Source organism: Bidens hawaiensis, unplaced genomic scaffold, assembly GCF_021521415.1.
Source record: "Bidens hawaiensis isolate Kalapana, Puna unplaced genomic scaffold, B.hawaiensis_p1.1 tig00044604_1, whole genome shotgun sequence".
NCBI classification, from domain to species: Eukaryota; Viridiplantae; Streptophyta; class Magnoliopsida; order Asterales; family Asteraceae; genus Bidens; species Bidens hawaiensis.
This window is the reverse complement of record NW_027497905.1, coordinates 1-23,433: the sequence shown is the minus strand read 5'-3', so window position 1 is coordinate 23,433 and position 23,433 is coordinate 1. Positions and strand designations below refer to the sequence as shown.

The following is a 23,433-nucleotide window of genomic DNA, read 5'->3' as shown; positions in this document are numbered from 1 at the left end:
TGGATGTGGTGGGTAACAAGTTGTAACCGTCTGACTAAATTTCAGTTGTGTTTTATAGTGTTCGTTACTTTTACTGTCATACAATCTATAAACGACTTAAATTGTGTACACGAAAATTGAAAGACATTTTAACACCACATGAATCACCTATAAGGAGTATATGATATTGTCGAATTTCTTTTTAAGACATTTTAACGGCGTATCCAGATGAATCACCTTTAAACCAAAACACATCTACAAATTTTCAACATTTGCGTCTATAAATTTATATAGGGGGGTGCTAAGGTATCACTTCAGTTACAACTATTTTGGAATGTAGAGAACTGTGAACAATGGTGGAAAGCGAACTATGCCAGAATGTTCATGTTGCTATGTTGTCATAAATTGTCTGCATAGTTCATGGTAACATCATGACAATAAAGGACTTGGAATTCTTGATTCTGCCTGTTCACAAGATGAAACACCTAGTGAATAGAGCATTAAGATTAAACTTTTAACTGACTTTAATCGACGGTTACTACTTGGTGAATTTCACGGTATGCCTTCAAAACCATCAAAATTACCCGACATCGTCATAGTTAAGTCATGAACCTTGCCAACCTAAAAGTTACAGTTCGAGCAACATCAGGTACCATTAGTGGCACACCTTCAAGATCCGAGATTCAAAATATCAGACCCTTTGCCGATCCACAAAATGCAGCATCAAAACAGATAACAAAGGGATTTCCTAAAAGGCCTGATGAAGAGGTAGGTCCCAGCAGAGCCCAGTTGGTCCCGCAAGACTCACCTTGAACAGGGACGTCTGCGCAAAGGCCATCTGCTCCCGCAGGACCCACCATGCTCAGAGAACCTTACGCGCAGTACGCAAGCTATACACGCAGGGAAAGCCTCCCAATGGTGAAGTACCCCGCCTGTTCCCGCAGTTGCGGATACAAGCCATCAGGGAAGGCTACCCGCAGACAGCAGGGCTACACGCACAAGACAATAGCTACTTCAGTAGTCACATGAAGGAATGAGCAAGGCGGGAACAATCCCGCCAAAATGAGCCAGTCCGTATGATTCTGAAAGATCTTTTGTACTATACCTACCAAGGTATGGATAGGACAGACAATCTGACCATAACAGCCCATGAGCCAATCACAGGGTGACAGCTCACCGACAACAGTACGAGGAGGAGCACCCTCTAGTACTGTTTGTCACTATTAGCCGCTGCCTACTCACCAACTCTTACTGAGGGGCGTGCGCAGCCTACAGTTGGTAGAATAGTGTTACTATTGGCCGTAACCTATTCACCAACCAGCATGGCCTGCGTATAATCCACAGTAGGTGGGACGTGCATAATCTACAGTTGGTGGAATAGTGCAGCCGACTTTGTTACTGTTGGCCGTAACCTATCCACCAACCAGTATGGCCTGTGCATAGTCCACTGTTGGTAGAACAGGAATACTATTCAGCCGGCTGTACCTTCTAGGAAACCTACCTTCGGCTATAAATACTCCAACATCTTGGAATGGTAAGATCATCTGCTATCCTGTTATCTAGCAATCTCTTAATATACACTTATATTCAGAGCAATCTAGTCTGATTCTCACGCCGGAGGGTGGTCACAAGAAGGAACCCCCCCCCTTCTCAGTGACGAGCTTACGGTGTTTGTTTTGCAGGTCCCCTGAAGAGCAACCGTCTCTGTTGGACCTCATTCTCGTGGGAAACATTACTTAACCCCCAGATTATCTATAATCTGCACCGGGTCACTTAGTGTTTCTTCATTGGCGCCATCCGTGCATAAAAGCTAGAACTAATTTAGTTTTTTCAAATTTTCTGAAGAAATGGTTAACGTTACTCTGGTCCAAAGGCCAGTAACCGACCAAGAAACCCCGGTAACAACCCCAGCAACTGGGGGGAACACCGGCGGTTATACAATCCTTACGAACACTACCCCGACTACCCAAGCCGGGGCAAGTGCAGTAAATATTCCACTGGGGTTCACCGATACCCAGCTGGAAAAACGAATGAGGGTCCCTCGCCAAACACTAGATCAAGTGAAGGCGTGGGCCGAAGCACGTCAGAAAGAGTTCCAAGCTGAATTGGACGAACGCTTGCGTTCAGTTCAACAGGCTGACGAATTCGGCAGTACTCGCCAACACCTCATTATGAACAGCGAGGGCGAGTACTCAGACGACGAGAGGGAGGAGTCCGATACCGACGCAAACCCTCGCCATAAGGCGAAAGGGAAGCGTAAGGAAACGGACTCCCAGCCAAAAAGGAATTTTGGGGAAGCCTTTAAACCACAAATGCGGAGAGAAACCCGCGTGACTTCTCCAAAACCTTTAGACCAACTGCTACGAATGCAGGAAAGTCAAAATTTGCAAGGGACATTGCGGAAGCAATCGCCCCGAGAAGTGCCAAACAAATGTCCAACATTGGCACTTATGATGGTCTATCCGACCCAGACGACCATTTGAACAGGTTCATTGCGGGGGCTACCGTCAGTAACTGGACGGAACCCACGTGGTGTTACATGTTCCAGATGACTCTGGTCGGAGCAGCCAGGGCATGGTTCGATCGTTTACCGGTCCACCACATATATGACTGGGCGGACTTTCAGAACAAGTTCAGCCAGCACTTCAGCCAGCAGAGGAAGTATACTGAAGAGCAGTGGACGATCCTCAACTGCGTTAGAGAGGAGGATGAATCTTTACTAGACTTCATCACCCGCTTCAACTCCAAGAAGCTGAGTCTGGGCAACATAAGTGAAGATCTTGTTCGCGCCGCTTTCATCCAGGGCGCCGAGTACCCAGAGCTTATCCGCACATTGACGGGTAAGGACGGCATGCCATCCACATGGGATGCCATCATGACGGTAGCCAAGCGCTTTGCCGAGACGGAGAAGCAGCTGGGAAGAGATCTTCCCCAGAGTACACACCTCTACACGCAGAGGACAAGGGAGAACAACGTTAGGACCGCCCGGCAGAACAAAAAGAGGCGGCTAGGTATTTGGCAGTCAAGGGTAAACTTTGACACCTCATCCAGCTCTCGCCCTCTTGTTGGCGGAAGGGACAACACACACCCTTCAAACCGAAAACACCGGTGGACGCCACTCACCAAGAGCGTCACGGAGATATTTGCCACGGAAAAATTGCCATGGCCAAAAGCCCCATTGATCCGGCAGAAACCTAATGCGGATCAAAGCAAATCCTGTGATTTCCACGGGACAAAGGGTCATGGTACTGAAGAGTGCACATCCTTGAAGGATATTGTGGAGACATTTGTCAAGGATGGAAGACTTGCACATCTCGTGGCATCAATCAAGAAGGGAGGAAGGAATGACAACCGGTACAGAGGTAACGGACGAAAGCCCGTCGACATCAGCATCAACATGGTTCATGGCAAGGTCAGAGGAAGAAAAAGACGAGTGACAGAACCATGCGCGTGGAAGGAAGCTGAGGTGCGCTTCCCGCGAGTGCCAGGAGGCCCCAGCAAAGAAGGCCCCATCGTCATCAAAAGCCAGCTGGGGCATTACATCACTTCCCGCACTCTTGCTGACAACGGCGCTTCGTCGACAGTGATGTACAGGCAGTTCTTTGACAAGCTGGATGATGAAGACAAAGAACGCTTGGAAACGGTCTACGCTTCAATGAAAGGGTTTGACGGCAGTACAGAAACCCCCTGGGTATCCTATCTTTCCCCGTTACTCTTACCGATGGGAATCATTCACGCACAGAAGACGTGGATTTTGTCGTGATGAAAAAGCCACACCACAAGTACGACATCCTATTCGGAAGAGACGGGATGGCAAGATTTAACGCCGTGGTATCTTCAGTCCACGGCATGATGGGATGGCCAACAGCTGAGGGTGTAGCGATGATCACTGGCATTCCCCAGGTATGCATCGCATCTGTCTCATCTAAACCCAAACCGAAAATGGCTAAACCAACCATCACCGAACCGGAAAAATGGGCCTTCAATGGCAAATACCCCGACCAGGCCGTTACCATTGGACCAACAATCGTTGATCCCACCCGCACCCTACTCAAACGCTTACTGCAGAAAAACGCTGACATCTTTGCGTGGGCACCAGCTGACATGACTGGTGTACCCCGAAGTAAGGCGGAGCATAAGCTCAAGTGCGATCCGGCTGTTACGCCAGTCGTACAAAAGCGCAGAGTAATGGGGCCTGAACAAACTAACGCGTGTAGAACCCAAGTCAAGGAACTCCTTGACGCAGGCATCGTACGCGTTAGCAGATATCAAACATGGGTTGCAAATCCCGTAATGGTACCGAAGAATGACAAACAATGGCGCATGTGCATAGATTTCAAAGATTTGAACAAAGCATGCCCCAAAGATTGTTATCCGTTACCAGAAATTGATCTTAAGGTGGATTCGTTGGTACCATTTCGCCTTAAATGCTTCTTGGATGCGTATAAGGGGTACCATCAAATCCACATGGCCGTAGATGATCAGGACAAAACCGCATTTCGGACGCCCGATGGTACATTTTGTTATAACATGATGCCATTCGGACTTAAGAATGCAGGGTCCACGTACCAACGACTGATGGACAAAGAGTTTCATGCCCAAATCGGGAGAAACTTCGAAGTCTATATGGATGATTTGGTCATCAAAAGCCCTGAGCCAGAAGCGATGTTGAAAGACATTGAAGAAACTTTCAACACGCTCAGAAAGATAAACATGAAGCTCAACCCGAGCAAGTGTTCATTTGGGATGGAAGAAGGGAAGTTCTTGGGAGTCATTGTTACTAAAGATGGCTTCAGAGCGAACCCTGAAAAGGTCGAAGCCATTGTTAAAATGGAATCACCTACCACCATCAAACAGGCTCAGACACTGAATGGACGACTAGTCGCACTTAATCGCTTTTTGGCAAACCATGCGGATAAGTCGTTTCCTTTCGTGTCAACATTGAGAAACTGCTTAAAGAAAACGCACTTCCGCTGGACACCAGAAGCGGAAGCAGCTTTTCAGGAGATTCGGTCACGCCTGATCGAACTCCCAACACTTACAGCACCACAAGCGGGAGAGGAGTTAATCCTATACCTTTCCGCAACAGATAGAGCAACCGGGGCAGTCCTGCTAATAGAACGAAAAGGCATCCAGATGCCAATCTATTATGTTAGCCGTGTACTAACAGACGTAGAAACCCGGTACTCTACCCTCGAAAAATTGGTCTTAGCACTTATACACGCTTCACGCAGGTTAAGACGATATTTCCAGGGCCACCCAATCACCATTCTCACCAACTTCAAACTCTCAAACGTTCTAGGCAAACCCGAATTATCGGGACGTCTAGCCAAATGGGCAATTGAATTGGGAGAATATGCAATTAAGTACAAGCCAAGACCAGCCATAAAAGGCCAGGTCCTGGCCGATTTTATTGCAGAAGTCCCCGCTTCGCGGGAGAAAGAGTGCCAGGAGGAGGCTCAACCTTCCCCGGCACAGGACATCAATGATGTCTGGCGACTCTACACTTATGGAGCAGCCAGTAACGAGGGTTCAGGCGCAGGGTTAAAATTAACCAACCCAGCAGGCCAAGAATATACTTACGCTATTCGGTTGGATTTTCCAAGTACGAATAACGAAGCCGAATATGAAGCATTCTTGGCCGGATTGAGAATTGCGCGTAAGATGGGAGTGAAAAACTTGGAAGCCCACGTGGATTCCATGCTGGTGGCCAACCAAATAAATGGGACGTACACGGCTGTGAATGACACAATGGCCCTGTACCTCGCCCAGGCAAAAACCCTTATGCGTGATTTTAATGATTGTAAAGTCATACACGTCAAGCGCAGCGAAAACAAATCTGCGGATGCGTTAAGCAAGCTTGCATCACTAGCCTTCACCCACTTGGGAAAGGACATCCGCATTGAACTCCTCGAAGCACCATCAGTCCCGCACAAGGAAATTTGTGTCATCCAAACCGGTACAGAAACGTGGATGACACCAATAATAAATTACCTTGCAGCAGGAACACTACCAGAGTCAAAAACACAGGCAAGAAAACTACTCTGTAAAGCACTGAATTATCAACTCGTCAATGACATCCTTTACAGACGTAACTTTCTTGGCCCACTCTTAAGATGCGTGGACAACCAAGATGCTGACTACCTCCTAAGGGAAGTACACGAAGGCATCTGTGGAGTACACGCAGGTCCCCGCGCTGTTGTAGCCAAGCTAAACAACGCGGGATACTTTTGGCCGGGGATGCATACGGATGCACTGGCATACATCAGAAAATGCAGGTCTTGCCAGCTTTACGCACCCAACACGCACCGCCCGAAGAATGAACAGGTTCCAGTCACTTCTTCATGGCCATTTCAGAAGTGGGCCATCGATGTGACAGGCCCATTTCCTACAGCAGCAGGAAATGTTCAGTTCCTAGTGGTAGCCATCGACTACTTCACCAAGTGGATAGAAGCAAAACCATTAGCCCAAACAACCGCGAAACATATCAAAAAATTTATTTGGGAATTTATTATTTGTCGTTTTGGACTTCCACAGAATTTGGTGAGCGATAACGGCACCAACTTTGCTGACAAGAAGCTACAACAGTGGCTAAAAGAACTTCAAATCACCCACACCTTTACCTCAGTGGCACACCCGCAAGGTAATGGTGAGGTGGAAAGGGCAAATAAGAGCATTGTCGAAGGCATCAAGAAGAGACTATCGGAACACAGATCCGGCTGGGTGGACGAGCTTCCGCACGTCCTTTGGGCAAACAGAACGCTGAAGATGGCCAGTACGGGAGAAACCCCGTTCAGCCTCACTTATGGCACTGAAGCCATGGTCCCGGTCGAAATTGGTCTACCCTCACCAAGGGTCTTGAGTCAGCCAGAAGACAATGATGCGGAAAGACGGTTGGATCTTATACTAACCGAGGAACGCAGAGACTTAGCCGCAGTGCGTGAAGAGAACTACAAACGACAAATGCAAAAGTACTACAACACGCGGGTAAAACTCTGCAACTTCAATATAGGAGACTACATACTGCGTAACAACGAGACTTCAAACCAAGAGCGCCCGGGAAAGCTGGCCCCGGTCTGGGAAGGGCCATACATTATCAAAGAAGTCCTGGGAAAGGGCGCATACCGGCTCGAAAGGCTCGATGGCACTCCCATCCCAAGAACATGGAATGGAGCTCAATTACGCAAATGTTATATGTAGATCAATTCCAAAACTTGTAAAGAAAAGGCCTAGAACCACTTCTAATGGAAATGATTCTCCTTTCATAATGTGTTTACCTTTATACTTATGAACTTCCCACTGGTGCCGGTATTCACCGCATAAACGGGAAGAAGTAAGTTGTTACGTGTGGAAGGCGGCAAAACCCGCATAAACACAATGAGAGAAACCTACACGCAGGTATGATGTAAGTAAAGTTTAGCCATCCTTGTAAGTGCAAGTGACGGTCTTACCCGCACAATCACGAACAAGGAAGCAAAACTTCAACCTATCATCTACCACGTTCAAAGGTTATCCTAAAAAAAAAAAAAAAAAAAAAGATAAGGAAAACCTACACGCAGGTCAGATATGGGTAAAGTTTAGCCATCCTACTAAGTGCAAGTGACGGTCATACCCGCACAATCACGAAAGAGGAAGCAAAACTTCACACCTATTATCTACCACGTTCAAAGGTTAACTTACCCTCAAAGATGAGGAAAACCTACACGCAGGTCAGATGGTAAAGTTTAGCCATCTTACTACGTGCAAGTGACGGTCCTACCCGCGCAATCACGGAAGAGGAAGCAAAACTTCACACCTATCTACCACGTTCAAAGGTTAACTTATTCTAAACACTTGGAAAATTGCTAATTTAAACTAAAGTATGTAAGTCATATAACGTTTATAAAGCAAGGAATCCAATGAATCAAGCGGTTTTAGCCGCACAAAGATTTACATTTCATAAATATTCGTTACAAGAATGGCCGGGTAACTACCCGCCTACAAGAAAGTAAATCTATACAAACTAAATCTATCCTAGCAGCGGGAAGGGATCTTCAGGATCAGGCTTCAGGGCCACTTCCACTTGGACCAGCGCCGTCAGTAGAGCGTGGCTGTTCAAGGAAAGCCTTAAGGATAGGCAGCCCATCATCAGCAGCAGCAATTTCATTCACCTTCTCCACCACCGGATGCGGGAAGGCGGCGTATTAATTTACTGCTTGGTCATATATGGCTTCAGTATCTACATTGTACAAAGGGAAGTTGGATGGCGGGACGCCTTTCTCAACAAACCCTAGACCAAGCAGGAAGCCGACCCGTTCCCCATCCTCTTGAGAAGCGTTGAGGGCTGCGCTCATTGCATCGTCGTAAGATGTCTCTAAGAAGACCCGATGCACAACCTACATAAGAAAATATACAAGTGTCAACACCCTATTTACAAAGAAAAGCGTGAAGACATGAAGATAGACTTACCTGAGACAACGCTTCTCGAAGAAGCCATTCCTTGGCAACCAGAGCTTCTTGAAGGGCGGCTTGAGCTTGGGTGCAGGCGCGTTCGGCTTCGCTTTTGTTAAGGTTGGCAAGTAGAACTTCCTTTGCGGCAGCCTCTTCGACGCCCTTAAGCTTCCGCTCGGTATGGTCAAGCACGCCCCTCTGGTCCAAGATCTCCTGGAGCTTCTTGGCATCTTCCATCGCCAAGGCATCATGAGCACGTTGGAGAGCCTCTAATTTGGCCTTGAGCTCCTCATTCTCCACGCGTAAAGGCTCAGCAACGGCTTCAGCCTTGGTGGCCCTCTCGGTTGCGTTCCTCGCAGTCTCCTTAGCCAGCCGAAGCTGTTCGTTAACAGCTTGGGCAGCCTTAGAGCGGGCCTCGAGTCGCGCTTGAACCTCAACCTCGAGGGCCTTGAAGGCCTTCTCCTTCTCCGCAGCAGCTGCGGACAGCTTTTGGTTCTCCTCCCGAAGAGCCCGCGCTTGAGATACTTCCTTGGCGCGAGCTGCTTTCAACTTGTCGTTTTCACGACAAAGCAGCTCGACGCGCGGCTGCATCCGGGCTTGGAGAACCCGAAGCTCGTTGGTTAGCCTACCCTCCTGGTAGCTAGCCATGGCTTCCCCCAACGCACCATGGGGAGCAGCGTGGCGAGCCCATTCCACGCACTCCACAGGGGTACGAAGGGTTATTCCTCGGCGTATGTTCCATCGCGGAACATACACTTCATTGGAATCCGACACTGCAGAAAACAAAAAGCAGTTAGGAAAAAATGATTAAAAATATATGTAGAAAAATGGGCCAAAAGAACCCTACGCACCTGTAGGGTCAATTACAGGCCGATAGCCGCCGAACCCATCACCTGAACCCAATGGAAATCCATCAAAGAGGTCAGGCAGATGGGAAGGTGGCGGAGAGATGCGAGAAGCCCCACGCGTACCTGATTGTCCGGCCGTCGTTGCCGATGACGGGGGCATGGTAGCAGCCGCCGTGGTCGCCGCCGCGGTCGCTGCCGCAGAATCCGCGGCAACAGTAACCGCCGGCTCTGTGAAGGATGCTGTAAAAATCGCCCTCACAGCCGGCGGCGACGTCATCTCGGCTGGAACAGTCGGCTCAAAGGAGTGAGCAACTGAACCAGCGGAAGCAGGCGCCTGGGTCGACGCCTCAGGTAGGCTGACCAAGCCTACCGTCATTGGCGGAGAGGTAATACTCGGCCCCTGACCCTGGAATGCGCCAACATCCACGCCTGCGTAAAGAAGAAAAGTGTTAAAAGACTTAAGGATTAAACTACGAAGATAAAAGCTAAGAGAGTTGTACTTACGGGTTTTCTTGAGCTTGAACGTACGGACGGGCGGGGATGAACCCGATGGAGCCGGTCTCTTGATGCCGGTCACCGTCGTCGTTATTGGTTCTCCGGAGGTAACAGTCGTAGCCTCCGGAACAGTGGTCTTCTCACCACCGGGGTTCCCCGCCACCTCTTCACTATCTGACTCAGTGTCAGATAGGAGCACTGGATCGGCTGTGGAGGCCGCCTTCTCCTTCCCTTTCCCGCCAGCAGCCCTCTTCTTCCGCACTAACGGAGGACCATCTGCGGATTCCTCAGAAGAAGACAGGATGTCAGGAATTCCAGCAGCGGTTACAGCACTGAGGGGTGGAGGAGAGAATAACGCCTTACCTGGCCGCCGGTGGCTCAGGATCTCATGGCCCAGCGGATAGACCTCCACAAACCGATCCGCTGTTTGCTCCAGGATGGGCAACTCGTTCTCGTCAAGAGCACGAGTACCCACCCGCACGGGACCATCAGCTTCCCGCGGGTACAGGAGCGACTCCAAATCGTTCCCCTCTGAAAGAAAAGAAACAGTTAGAAGACAAACTCATATCAGCAAGAAAGACAAGACATACCATAAGAAGTAGAGTTCAAACCGTATTCGAGAAGGATGGGAACCTGAGACGCCTCCTTCCATACCCGGCTCATCCCCAGCATCACCATCCCTGACTCCGCAAACCGGTAAACCGGAGATTGGACCCGGGATATCTTCGCAAACCATTCCGCCTCCTGTTAGTTGGTGGCGTGGTGGCTCAGAATTGCTTGGCCATTTTTAAACTTCATGGCAATGGGGATGGCGCGGGCAGAAATGTAGAAGAACTCCCGCTTCCACGATCGGAGACTGCGCTCGGTCGCGCAAATCTTCAAACCCTTGATCCGAGTTGTCAGGGTGTACCACCCCTGGATACACCTCCAAGTCTAGAAGGTCATCAGGCTGTCCACATAGGGCTCAATGCCCAGAATCCGGCACACCCACTCGAAATGGCGAATCTTGGCGATCGCCATGGGGTGCAACTCGGTCAGATGAACACCATGCCTCTCAAGGACACGGTAAACAAACTTTGTCAATGGGAACCTAAGATTCCCATAGACAAAGAATGCTGCATAAACCCCGATCTTGCCTCTGGGGGCATCGTACACGGTCTGATGGGGTTCAGGAAACTCAGGCTCGAAAGGATCGAGCATGAACTTCCTAACAACATACCGGTACTGATCGCCGGGCAGAGCACACTGGCACTCACCAGCAGTACTCTTGTCATCGGCCGAAGACTCAAGATCACGAGAAGACATTTTGCAGAAAGAAAGCGATTTCGGGAAAATGCTTGCCTGAAAAGGGGAGTATTTGCCGGAAATCGCTAAGAAGAAGAAGAGAAAGGTGAAGGTGTGGATTGCAAAGAGCCCTCTCCCCCTTTATATACTAATCGCAATTAATGCGATGAATTTAATGCGGAGGAGAGAGAAATCGAAGGTGCAATGAAACTATGACACGTGGCAAAAAGCAGGCTGGCAACAGCTGTTGACAGGAAGGGTACCATTAATTTCGCGGCCACGCGCCCGAAAAATCGCATCCACGCGCCTGAAAAAGCGTCTGGAATGACCATGTACTGTCACGTCACCATAACTTCCTGCACGTCCTGACACAGTCAGAAGAAACCGTCGCACGACGTTTCAGATGTTTGGACTGTTCCTATCTTTCCACCAACTCTTCGAATTTCGAAATTCAAAATTCAAAAAAGATTCAAAAGTAAGCGGGAAAACACCCCTTACCTTGGCAAACAAGTAACCGTAAGACGGATGCAGGTACAGTGTTAAGGCAAAACCCTTCACATACCTAGCACCCGCAGGGAATTGAAAGCCAAGAATACCTTGGCAACCAAGTAACCATAAGCCGGGTGCGGGTACAGTGTTAAGGCAAAACCCTTCACATACCTAGCACCCGCAGGGAATTGAAGCCAAGAATACCTTGGCAACCAAGTAACTATAAGACAAGCGCGGGTAGTGTTAAGGCAAAACCCTTCACATACCTAGCGCCCCGCAGAGAATTGAAACCAAGAAGGATCTTCTGGGCAATGCTTGCGGATAGAGGAATAACACCCCCACATAACGGGAACGTCGAGAATTATATTGTTTGAAACTCCGTGATGGAATTGGTGGTCTTAGCATAATTGATCACTATGTTGAAAACCACCAGAATCCCATGGAGACTATATACAAGTAAGACTCAACGCTCCTGACTTGCGAGAAGGTTACATACCTACCCGCATCATACCCAAAGATCAAGCAAAAAAATCAGGAATTTTTGCAAGTGACATTAGGAAACCCGCGGGAAGAATCCCCACGGAGAACCTTAAAACTAAAAACCTTTTTCAAAACCCCTTGCTTAAAGTCCAAAAGTTCACCTCACTTTATTAAACGTTCATGAGAAGAACATTGGACTGGGGGGACTTGAAGAGGTAGGTCCCAGCAAAGCCCAGTTGGTCCCGCAAGACTCACCTTGAACAGGGACGTCTGCGCAAAGGCCATCTGCTCCCGCAGGACCCACCATGCTCAGAGAACCTTACGCGCAGTACGCAAGCTGTACACGCAGGGAAAGCCTCCCAATGGTGAAGTACCCCGCCTGTTCCCGCAGTTGCGGATACAAGCTATCAGGGAAGGCTACCCGCAGACAGCAGGGCTACACGCACAAGACAATAGCTACTTCAGTAGTCACATGAAGGAATGAGCAAGGCGGGAACAATCCCGCCAAAATGAGCCAGTCCGTATGATTCTGAAAGATCTTTTGTACTATACCTACCAAGGTATGGATAGGACAGACAATCTGACCATAACAGCCCATGAGCCAATCACAGGGTGACAGCTCACCGACAACAGTACGAGGAGGAGCACCCTCTAGTACTGTTTGTCACTATTAGCCGCTGCCTACTCACCAACTCTTACTGAGGGGCGTGCGCAGCCTACAGTTGGTAGAATAGTGTTACTATTGGCCGTAACCTATTCACCAACCAGCATGGCCTGCGTATAATCCACAGTAGGTGGGACGTGCATAATCTACAGTTGGTGGAATAGTGCAGCCGACTTTGTTACTGTTGGCCGTAACCTATCCACCAACCAGTATGGCCTGTGCATAGTCCACTGTTGGTAGAACAGGAATACTATTCAGCCGGCTGTACCTTCTAGGAAACCTACCTTCGGCTATAAATACTCCAACATCTTGGAATGGTAAGATCATCTGCTATCCTGTTATCTAGCAATCTCTTAATATACACTTATATTCAGAGCAATCTAGTCTGATTCTCACGCCGGAGGGTGGTCACAAGGAGGAACCCCCCCCCCTTCTCAGTGACGAGCATACGGTGTTTGTTTTGTAGGTCCCCTGAAGAGCAACCGTCTCTGTTGGACCTCATTCTCGTGGGAAACATTACTTAACCCCCAGATTATCTATAATCTGCACCGGGTCACTTAGTGTTTCTTCACCTGACTAGCATTAGCCATAATAAACCACAACTTTACATCTAATAACATCTTATCAAAAAACTGGCTAGTTAGTATTCCCGCTTCATAATCTCCAAGGCCTGCAATTCATTCAACAACCGAGCATACTCTGATTTGGCATCTCGTAGTTCCACTTTAAGCCGCTCAACCTGTCAAACATAACATGAGCCATCATTCAAAACACTCATATTGGTAACAAAGTCAAACATAGCTGGAAGCCCAGTCGATGCAAACTCGGGTAACTTGTCAAAAGGGGTAAAATGGTAAATAGGTTGGTCACTGGTTAGCCCAAACACAGCCCAGTTTTTAAAGTCTTTTTATGAGATTACTTACTCGACCCGTAAGTGATAAAACACAACCTAAATCAGCCCATTGGGTCGAGCAACCAACTCTGTGCACTTTTGTATGGGGCTCATGACATCCTACGGCCGTATGATGTCAAATCAAGTACGGACACTATTACATCATACGGGTCATATGACTTTGTGGTGGTCACATCGTCACATCAGTCATTCTTTGTTAGTCAAAACATCATACATGCCATTGATTTGCCCTTCATACGACGTGTATGACCATTTTTTGCATGTCACATGGACCATACGACCCATATGACACATTAGTGGTGTTTGTATAGTTCAATCCCAAATGGTACCTTGTGCTTAAGTTCTTCTTCTGCCTTTTCAAACTCCAAGCATCTAAAATAAGAAAGGAAAAGATTAAGAAACATCTAAGTTTTGTGATTTGCCACTAGAAAAATCAAAATATTACTATGATTCTTGAAGAAAAAAAATGGTGAAATATACACGGATAAATAACTAGATGAATATATAAGAATACTCACCGGGTTTTGAGCTTTTTGTTTTCATCTATCACCCCTCCATTCTTTCCCAGATCAGTCTACACATGAATAACCACACAATATTACAAACCCAACAAATAGCTTTCAACCTTTTGCATCAAAAAAAAAAAATTCAATCTTTTACCACACGGGTCCCCATCTGGGCATCTTCATCTCCCGACTTCCTTTTCAAATTCGATCCTTTAAAAACAATCACAAACCATAAGTGATAAAACAACAAAAACTAAAAAACTGAATCTTTTCTATTATTTGTTTAATTCTTATTCACTTCTTACCTTCTTTGAAACCCGGTGGGAAGCTTTGTTTTAATTCTACCGGTTTAAAAATCGAGGAACTAGAATAAAAAGCAGCCTTGCTATTAATTGTAGCTATAACCGGTGCTTGTTTAGCAGGCCCACCATCAGAAGAACCTTTCCTAAAGCTAGGTTGACTTTCAACATGCTGATGAACAGAATTAGACAATACTGGGGTAACTGATGGAGGGCGAGCTTTTTTCTTGGCTCGATACCCCTTGTGATACTCGTACCCCTGGTGATACCCAATCAGCCCGCAATGATACTCCCTGAAGTTTTTTTGAATTAATTTAGAATCAAGAAACCCTTTTTTTTAAATAACTAAGGAATTGTTTTAGCACTTACCAGTATTCCAACGTCATTTCTTTCAAACGGGTCATGAGTTTTTGGAAAAGAGAGGTTTTCTCAAAATCTTGTTTATTGTGAGTCGGTTCAATAAAATTTGCTTCAAGAACACCTACAATAAACAACTTGGCTTGTTACCTATAAATATATAATGTTATAAATTCATATTTTCTGTAATTAAAAAAAGTGTATAAACTATAAAATCTTACCGATAACACCTCTGCCTTGGCTGACACCTATAACTACAACTTGTTGAAATGGCTATTAAAAAAAAGGCAAAAAGTAACCGAAATTTCAATTCAAATTTTGAACTCAGATAAAAGAGTAAAATACATTTTATGTCGTTCAGGTATACAGCAAATTTAATGTTTCGTCCTTAAATTATGGAAATAATAGACACCGTTCTTAATGTTCAAATTTATTTGCAGGTTTCATCCTTTCTACTACTGGGCGTTAGTTTTCCCTGCTAAATCCAATCACATGAGGGCATTTTGGTCGTTTAACAGAAAAAACAAATACCCGTCAATGGAAAAGGACAAAACGTGTAAACAAATTTGAACACAAAGGACGATTTTGGTTATTTCCTAGGTTTAAGGACGAAATCTAAAACTAGCTATACATCTAAAGAACGAAAATGTAAATTTGGAATTAGGTGAAAAAGGATGAGACTCATTTACCAGTATCAAACGGTTTTTGTGGTAGATGTTAAAACCATGAACGTTTACATCTGGGGCATCTTTGTCAAACCCTATCGTTGTAACCACTGAACCCTGAAATGATAATTAAATTCAGCCACGGGTAAAATAAAAAATTTATAAAAGAAAATGAAATATTGAACTATATATTAACTTAAAACAACCTCAGCACACCCGTCACTTTGGGGTTTATACAGGATAAATTCTTGGTGCTTTAGGTCTGTAGCAATATTATGATAAAGGATGACTTTGCCTCGCAATACGATTGCAAAAGTGCTGGGTAATTTTAAGTACAAAACGGATAGGTAGGCCTGAAATTGGATCAAAATAAGAAGTCTACAATTATTACGTGAATAAAATAAGAAAAAAAGAATATATGTAGACATATATATAATTTGAAAACCTTACACGCAGAGAATAACAGAGGCGATTAGCAATGTGCTGATCCGTTGCTGCCTTACGTTTTGCATTACCATTTCCGTCCCATGTAATACGGATGTCCTGAAGCAAATTATGTAATTATGTAAATTGATACACATATGCATACATACATATACATAAAGGAGTTCTTTCCGAAACCAATAGTATGTAGAGAACCGCGATAACAGTTAAAAACGTACCTTTTGCTTCAACAAAAAAGGTAAAACTGGAAACTAATATTTATTTACTTCTACCCATTGTTTCTTTGATTTTACATGTGTAGGAAATATACCTACACATGATTTACAAATATAGAGGTTTTATTAATAAACAAAGAACTATATTTTTTAGGATGTTCGAAAAGATGAATAAACATTGCATTTCAACTGTTTTCTTGTATTTTAAATAGAAAAAAGGAATGATTTATTATGTTCTTTATGTTCTCAAAAAAAATGTCTTATGGTTAGAACCCTCCCTACTATATACATGTGTGTGTGTAATTTGGGATGATTAAAGAGAAGAAATAGGATTTAAACCTCAGGATCTGACTCAAAATCAAGCTCCATATTACCATCATCATCAAGCCATAAATTGTATACGATGATTTTCGTGCCATTATAACCAATATTTTCAAACTACACATCAAAAATTTTGTTATGTTTCAGTAATTATAATTTCTCAACAAATCAAATGTCAACTAAATCATACTTACTTGGTCCAATAGCTCCTCCTCTGTAGAATATGGAGACCATTTCAATATGACAGATAGGTTTGAATTAGGGCTTCCATTATTTGGAGCATGTAGAGGATCAAAAGTTTCAGTCACAAGATTATACTCATAGTGAACCTGAAGTTTGCGAACACTTTAGATTGATATCATGTGTTATTACAATTTTTTACATTTCATTTCATTTGTAAGAAAAAAAACTAATAAAAGAAATGAATTCTCACCATTGGGACTACTATCCTGTCATAACCTTCCCGGGTTAAAAATGTATAAGATAAAAGACCAATACTTTGGGTTATGGTCCTGACAATAACAAAAACAAAGCACCACAATATAATTATACTGCACATTGATAAATAACAAATAAATTTGAAGTATTATTGCTGTTGAAAATCAAACGTGTCGGTTATGTGACGGCTGAAAATTATAGCATCTGCTCCAAGCCTCATTGTGCTGGTCTTGAAACCATTTCCATCTGAACGTGTCTACAAGTAAACCAATCAAAATGAACGGACAAAATAAACAACAAAAAGTAACAAACAAGATTGGCTATCAAGAAAACATACACTTCCCAATTGCAAATTGTGATTTCTTATCTGAAAAACCGAAACTCAAACAATGGCGCATTGCTTCGGGGTCCATCCCACTCCCATCATCTAAATTAAGTGATAATAAAACCTAGGGTCACAATTCTATAAATAATATACATATATATAGGGTTTGAATCTATTCAGAACTTACAAATAATTAAAGAACTTTGAAAAGTCTTACCATCATTTTATATATTTATTTAAATATTTAATATTATTTGAGGATAGTTTGTCATATATTACATGTATTATATGATTAAATATATGCAAATTAATTGTTACACATACATTAACTTTTTAATTACATATACGCAATCATAAAATCACAGATACGTAATCATAATATTACACATAAAATCTATCCTCAAGTATCAAATAAAATTATTACACATAAAAATGACAAATCTATCCTCAAGTAATATTATATAAAACAAACAAATAAAATGATTGGTTATTAGGAGCTCTTGAAGTTCTTAAACTTTTTAGAGTTAAGAAGAGATTCAAACCCTTGAAGCATTTTATATATACATTTTAATTGAAATGCTACCTAGAATTAGCAAGGCTGTGCATCCATTTCTCGGGTTAATTGTTTTGTCTATATACACAAATTTTGCATTCTTTTGTATCTACAAGATACAAAGCATGGCAAAACATAGAATCAAAGATCATCATAATACAATTCACAATTATAATAATAATACTAGGAATAATAAAGACCATTACCTCATCCACAGCATTGTCAATAAGCTCTGCTATTGCTGCAGATGCAAATTAACAGAATTTAATTATCAAACATATAGAAACTTGCAATTAAATAAAACAAAAGACAGTATTAAAATATCATCAAAATACAACATACCACCAAACGCCCATTTGTGAGAAGTAGCATTCGAGTGAAGGAACTTCGGGTGTATATGTAGATAACTAGAACCCACTGAAATGCAACAATAATTAAACTAAAATGCAATACACAAAATAATAAGCTTAAATAATATTATTAATAAAAGATCAATACATTTGGTTGTGGACTTAGGGGTAAGATCGTCATTGTAAGGCCCGGCTTTCCAAAACTGCCTACAAAGCGGTGCAGCACAAATTGGTGATGTGGAACAAAGAGTTGCATCATCTAGTGGTGATTGTTCTTGATCCAACACGCTAGTCCCACTACTTTCTTCACAATGCTTAGTTTTTTGTTGCGATCGGGGCTCAGCTCTATCGGTTTCCAACTTAACCGCGGTTGTATCCCCTTCAACTTGACCATAATCACTTAAAAGCGCACCAATGTCCATCTAGATTATTTCAACCTCTGCAAACTAACAAAGAGAGAAAGCACAATGATGAAAGATATCCTTTTATAGAAAAACTTAAATCTGGAAGGTATTGTCAAATATTGGAAACTGAAATTGACAAAATGTAACTGATATTAACAACTAAATTAACGCGTGAATTAATGAAATCCATGATTCACGCGTTCTACAAAGAAAACATAATCAAAACCGAAAAAAACAGAATCAATCAAAACGGCTAAATTTCGGTAAAAGCCCTAAAAGTCAAAATCATGGTCAAAGATAGAGAAATTTGGTCAGTGGGGCCAACCGCCTATCTTTTTTAACAGCGTTTGGAACTACCCCAAATAAGTCTTCCTGAAACGTGATGTCAACCGTCCATACTAACTTTTACTTCACATCTGACCGTCCATACTGATTTTGACACTTCACGTCTGACTCTGACTCACTCAAGAACACCATCAAGAAGAAAACTCATCACTGTGACAAAACCCCTTGCGTTAGGTTTCGAACTTGAAACCATAAGATCAAAGGTCTAAAAACCATTCTACTCCACCAAAGTTTATAACCATAATGCAAATGGTTTTTTATTTCCCAAGAGTGTGTAAGAGCATTCTCAGTCAATTCCTGCTACATCCATATAACTACACTAAAAATCACTACATTTTCTTACCTTTTTTCAATTAAATAATAAAATTTTATATCTTTATCATTAATTTTTTTTCTCTAACCACCGCACACAAACACTTTTGACTTTCCCATATAACATTTACCATTTCACTCTACTTACAACCACTCATAACCATACCATATGATTTACATAACTTACTCACATAAATATAGGGAACGGGCTGAGAATGCTCTGATTGAATCAACTGACACTTTCGAAAACCCCTCGTGTAGAAGCAACCAGACTACCACTAAGCCATAAGTGGAGTGGTAATCAATTAATCAAAATAATAATAATGCATATAATTATGATCTTATTATGGAAATTATACCATCCTAAAAAATCAATTGTATAATGACGGTTACCACAATCATTAATTAATTAATAATTTGAAAAGTCACACATTAATTAAATTGAAACAAATAAGGGCTACGGTTATCAAATTCAAACCGAATTATATTTAATAAAACATCAATAAAGAAAGATCAGATACCAATATATAATATGCTTATGTGAAAGATGACGTAAGCAATGCAAAAGGGGGAAAACGCAAAATTAGGGTTTCAAATTAGCAGATGCATGCAATGGAAACCGAAGGATGTTGGTAACAATGGTCTGATTGTCGATTGCAATCGGTAAACTAACCACCGGCGAAGGAGTGTGTCATTGAGAAAAAGGTAAAGGCATGCATAAAGATGGAGGCAAATGTGATGTCACTTTTAGAATTGCAATCTCTAAAAGTTTATATACCTGGTCAGGCTGCCGGCTCGATAGGTTTTTCAATTCATGTTATTCAGGCCCGTTAAAGTTTCGGCCCAATCTTTTAAAATATAATTACAACATTGGTTCTTAAACTTAACCTTTTTCTTTGTTTAATTAAGACTAAATAGCAAAAAACGTCTTTTATGTTTACATGTTTTTTCAATTGATATCATTTAACAAAAGAAATGGCATGAAATATATTGTAATTTTGTAAATTTACATAATTATTAACCAAGATAATAAAGATAAATTAATATGGTCCCACCTTCACACAGTGTCATCTTCAACACACACCTCAACCCCATCGGTTTTAAATTCTACTGTCTACCACCACCATTGTTCCATAACCGCTCGAGTTTAACCACCATCGTCATTCAACATCCACCTCGCCACTCTTCTCTCACTATCTGAAATTGAAAAAAACCCTAAACTACCCACACGGCAGAGAAGGCATTGAAGGGCTAACAAATCTAATAAATGATTTCGTTGAACTGTGGCAATCAAAGTCTAATCAAACACGGCCAAACTGAATTTCTTGAACTAGGGCTTAGTTTGAATTGGAAAGTTCGAGAATGAGGGAAGGTCTGGTATTGTGACAGTCGTTTTGGACGACGAACCAGACGTTGCTGCGGTGGTGGCCGAAGATGGTTCCGTTGACCATGGTTTTTGAGAATTGTGGTATGGGAAGAAACTTCGAGGGGGGATCAAAGTCGGTGTAGTTGGTCATCAAAAATGAGGGTTTTTTGGGTTTGAGTTGAGGGATGATGTTTGTCGCGGAGGGAGGTGTTTCTTGGTGGTGATACTCGATTCATAGCAATTCCGCCGGAGATAGCGGTGTTGATGCTTGTGGTCAGCGGCAGGTCTAAGGTTGGGTTGATAAGTGTGTGGCGGTAAACATCAACGCCGGATAATAGAGATGACGGCAAGAGGCACAGCCTCAAGCCTATGGTGCCAGGAGTTACGACTTCGACAACATGAGCTACAACAGTGGCATTATGATAGGATATACGAATGTGGTAGTATAAGAATGGCATGATAAAAGGAAATATAACCTAATGCGTGTGCGTGTGTGTACAATAAAGGTAATCAAATCATATATTTTAATTATAGTGCAGATAATTGCAATAAACCTTAACTAGCATTGTTTTATCTTATACTCCTCCATAGAGCGAGAGGGTGGGCTATTTTTCAGGTTTGTTTTTTGAGTTTTGGGTTTTTTGAGTCAGGTTCTTCGGGTTTCAAAATTTTAAATCCAGACCCGAAACCCAACCCAAATCTCTCACGGTTATTCAGGTTCGAGTTTTTTCGGGTTGGATTAATCGGGTTTCGGGTATCTACGAAACAAAAGGAAAATAAAAAAAAAGTAAAAAAAGCTACAATGCAAAAACTAAAGCTACATATTATTCTTTACTTGTTACGTAAATAACCAAAACAATAAATAAACAGAACCCAGTAAAACAACATATTCTTCAATTACGGTTGTTATTAGCCATAAATAGAATATGTGTGTGTATATATATATATAGGATTAAGTTCAAGAGAGAAATGTGTTTATTGTGAGAAATGTGAGAAATGAAATCATTCAATCAAAAAATTTCTTTTGTTTTTTGATTTATTTTAATCATAAGGGTGTTTTAGTAATAATAGGTTTTTCATAATTTTGGTAAATAGTTATTATTTGAAGAAAGTTACAGAATACTGGTTTCAATTATTTATTTTCATTATAATTTTTTTTTGTTCAATTAATGGTGGAGCTATTTCAATAAAACGTCAACATACAACAATTTCTTTGTTTAATTTATCAAAATCATTTTGTTGATTATATGTCTAAGAAGCATCTTTCTTCATACTTTACCTACACAGTTCAAAAATATACCTACACCACCAATTATGTTTAAGTATGTGTAAGGTCGTAACTAAATTGTGTAGTACGCTACCCAAAGTATCCATATACATATACTTACACAGCCTTACATTCTCATCTTAATGTATTTGGAAAACGATATAAATGCATTTGGATTACCAAATGTTATTAAATCGCATGCCTTCATCTTTACCTACACTGTTTGAATACTTAAAATATTACATGTAGACGTGCACTTACACAATCACATATTATATGTACACCTACACTAATCTCACACAGGCCTACACAAATTACCAACACTTATAGTTTATATGTCTAAGAATCATCTTCCTACATATTTTTACCTACACAATTTAAAAACATCCCTACACCAATAATTATGTTCAAGTATATGTAGGGCCATAACTAAACTTTGTACCTACATAATCATAGATTATATGTACACCTACACTAATCACAAAAAGACCTACACTAACCACATAGACCTAAACAAATTACCAAAACTTATATTTAAATGTCTAATAAGCATCCACCTTTATATTTTACCTACACCGTAAAAAAATACCCACACCAATAATTAAGTTCAACTACCCCTAGGGTTATAACAAAATCATGTACGTAATAATATAGTGCTATGCAAAATCAAAATTTTGGTGTATGTACTTTGATAATACAATTAAAATCAAAACAAATCTTATGTGTGAATTATATAAAGTAACGTAAAAAGAAAGAAAAAAAACGAAAAAATTAAACACAAAGTAAACCAACACCAATTATCTTACATACAAATCTAAATTAAAAATATCAAGAAAATAAATTATTACATCAACTAGTTTATAAATTTTAGAAAACGAAAGTTTTATGGTAATCAAGATTTATTAATGGAAAATTATGTCAACTTTGTCAAGAGGATTTATAGGAGAATTTTTATTTGGTTATTGAATGCGTAGAATTTATTAGAATTTATTAAATGCTACACATAAATGACGAAATTATCCTTTTTAACTTAAAACCTTATATATGATTTTCTAATTTATTACAAGTTTGCCACTATCATTTTATACCATTGATTAATAAGATCAATGGCTCATATTGATTTCTCGCATTTCTCGCTCTAATTTCATTTCTCTCTTGAACCATTTTTATTCTTGTGTATAATATAACCCTATTGCAAATATATAATACAAACAACTGCATATATGTTATTCAACATTATCTCACATATCAAAATACACACTATTGCACATATGCATTATAAAAATGTCGATGTATATATGCATTACACAGAGTTTTTTTTTTGTTTTTTTTTATTTTTATATTTTTTTGTGGTGAAGAATAACAACATATTAGAAGGATGAAAAAAAATTTAAAAATATTTTTTTAATTAAACTAAAAATATGATTATATATATACACACACAAACAATAAATAGTCAATTAACCATAATAGGTGGAATAGGAACAAGTAAAATGTGTAGTCTGTTCCGTATATGATGACATACCTAAAAATAATATCATATTTTTAAACAAATAGTTTATTTGGGTTGACCGAAAGAAGAAAAAAAAAAAAAAGAAAAAGAAAAAAAAAAAAAAAGAAAAAAGAAAGAAAAAAAGAAAAAAAGGAAAGAAAAAGAAAGAAGAAAAAAGAAAGAAAAGGAAAA

General features: G+C 41.6%; 1 protein-coding gene across 1 annotated transcript; it reads right to left on the bottom strand.

Annotated features, from left to right (window-relative positions):
- Positions 1 to 523: 523 nt before the first annotated feature.
- LOC143595052 (protein MICRORCHIDIA 6-like) lies at positions 524 to 19,853 on the bottom strand. Its single transcript, XM_077074194.1, has 21 exons — positions 19,638 to 19,853; positions 18,204 to 18,501; positions 18,048 to 18,122; positions 17,912 to 17,946; positions 17,736 to 17,814; positions 17,165 to 17,254; positions 16,998 to 17,073; positions 16,823 to 16,901; positions 16,584 to 16,718; positions 16,408 to 16,506; positions 15,860 to 15,952; positions 15,616 to 15,762; positions 15,434 to 15,526; positions 14,966 to 15,017; positions 14,757 to 14,868; positions 14,394 to 14,680; positions 14,243 to 14,298; positions 14,101 to 14,156; positions 13,912 to 13,954; positions 13,242 to 13,408; positions 524 to 736 (listed from the first exon to the last, which is right to left on the bottom strand). The coding sequence occupies exons 2-20, from the start codon at positions 18,475 to 18,477 to the stop codon at positions 13,310 to 13,312; spliced, it is 1,980 nt and encodes a 659-aa protein (XP_076930309.1). The 5' UTR covers positions 18,478 to 18,501; positions 19,638 to 19,853; the 3' UTR covers positions 524 to 736; positions 13,242 to 13,309.
- Between the last annotated feature and the right edge of the window lie 3,580 nt (positions 19,854 to 23,433).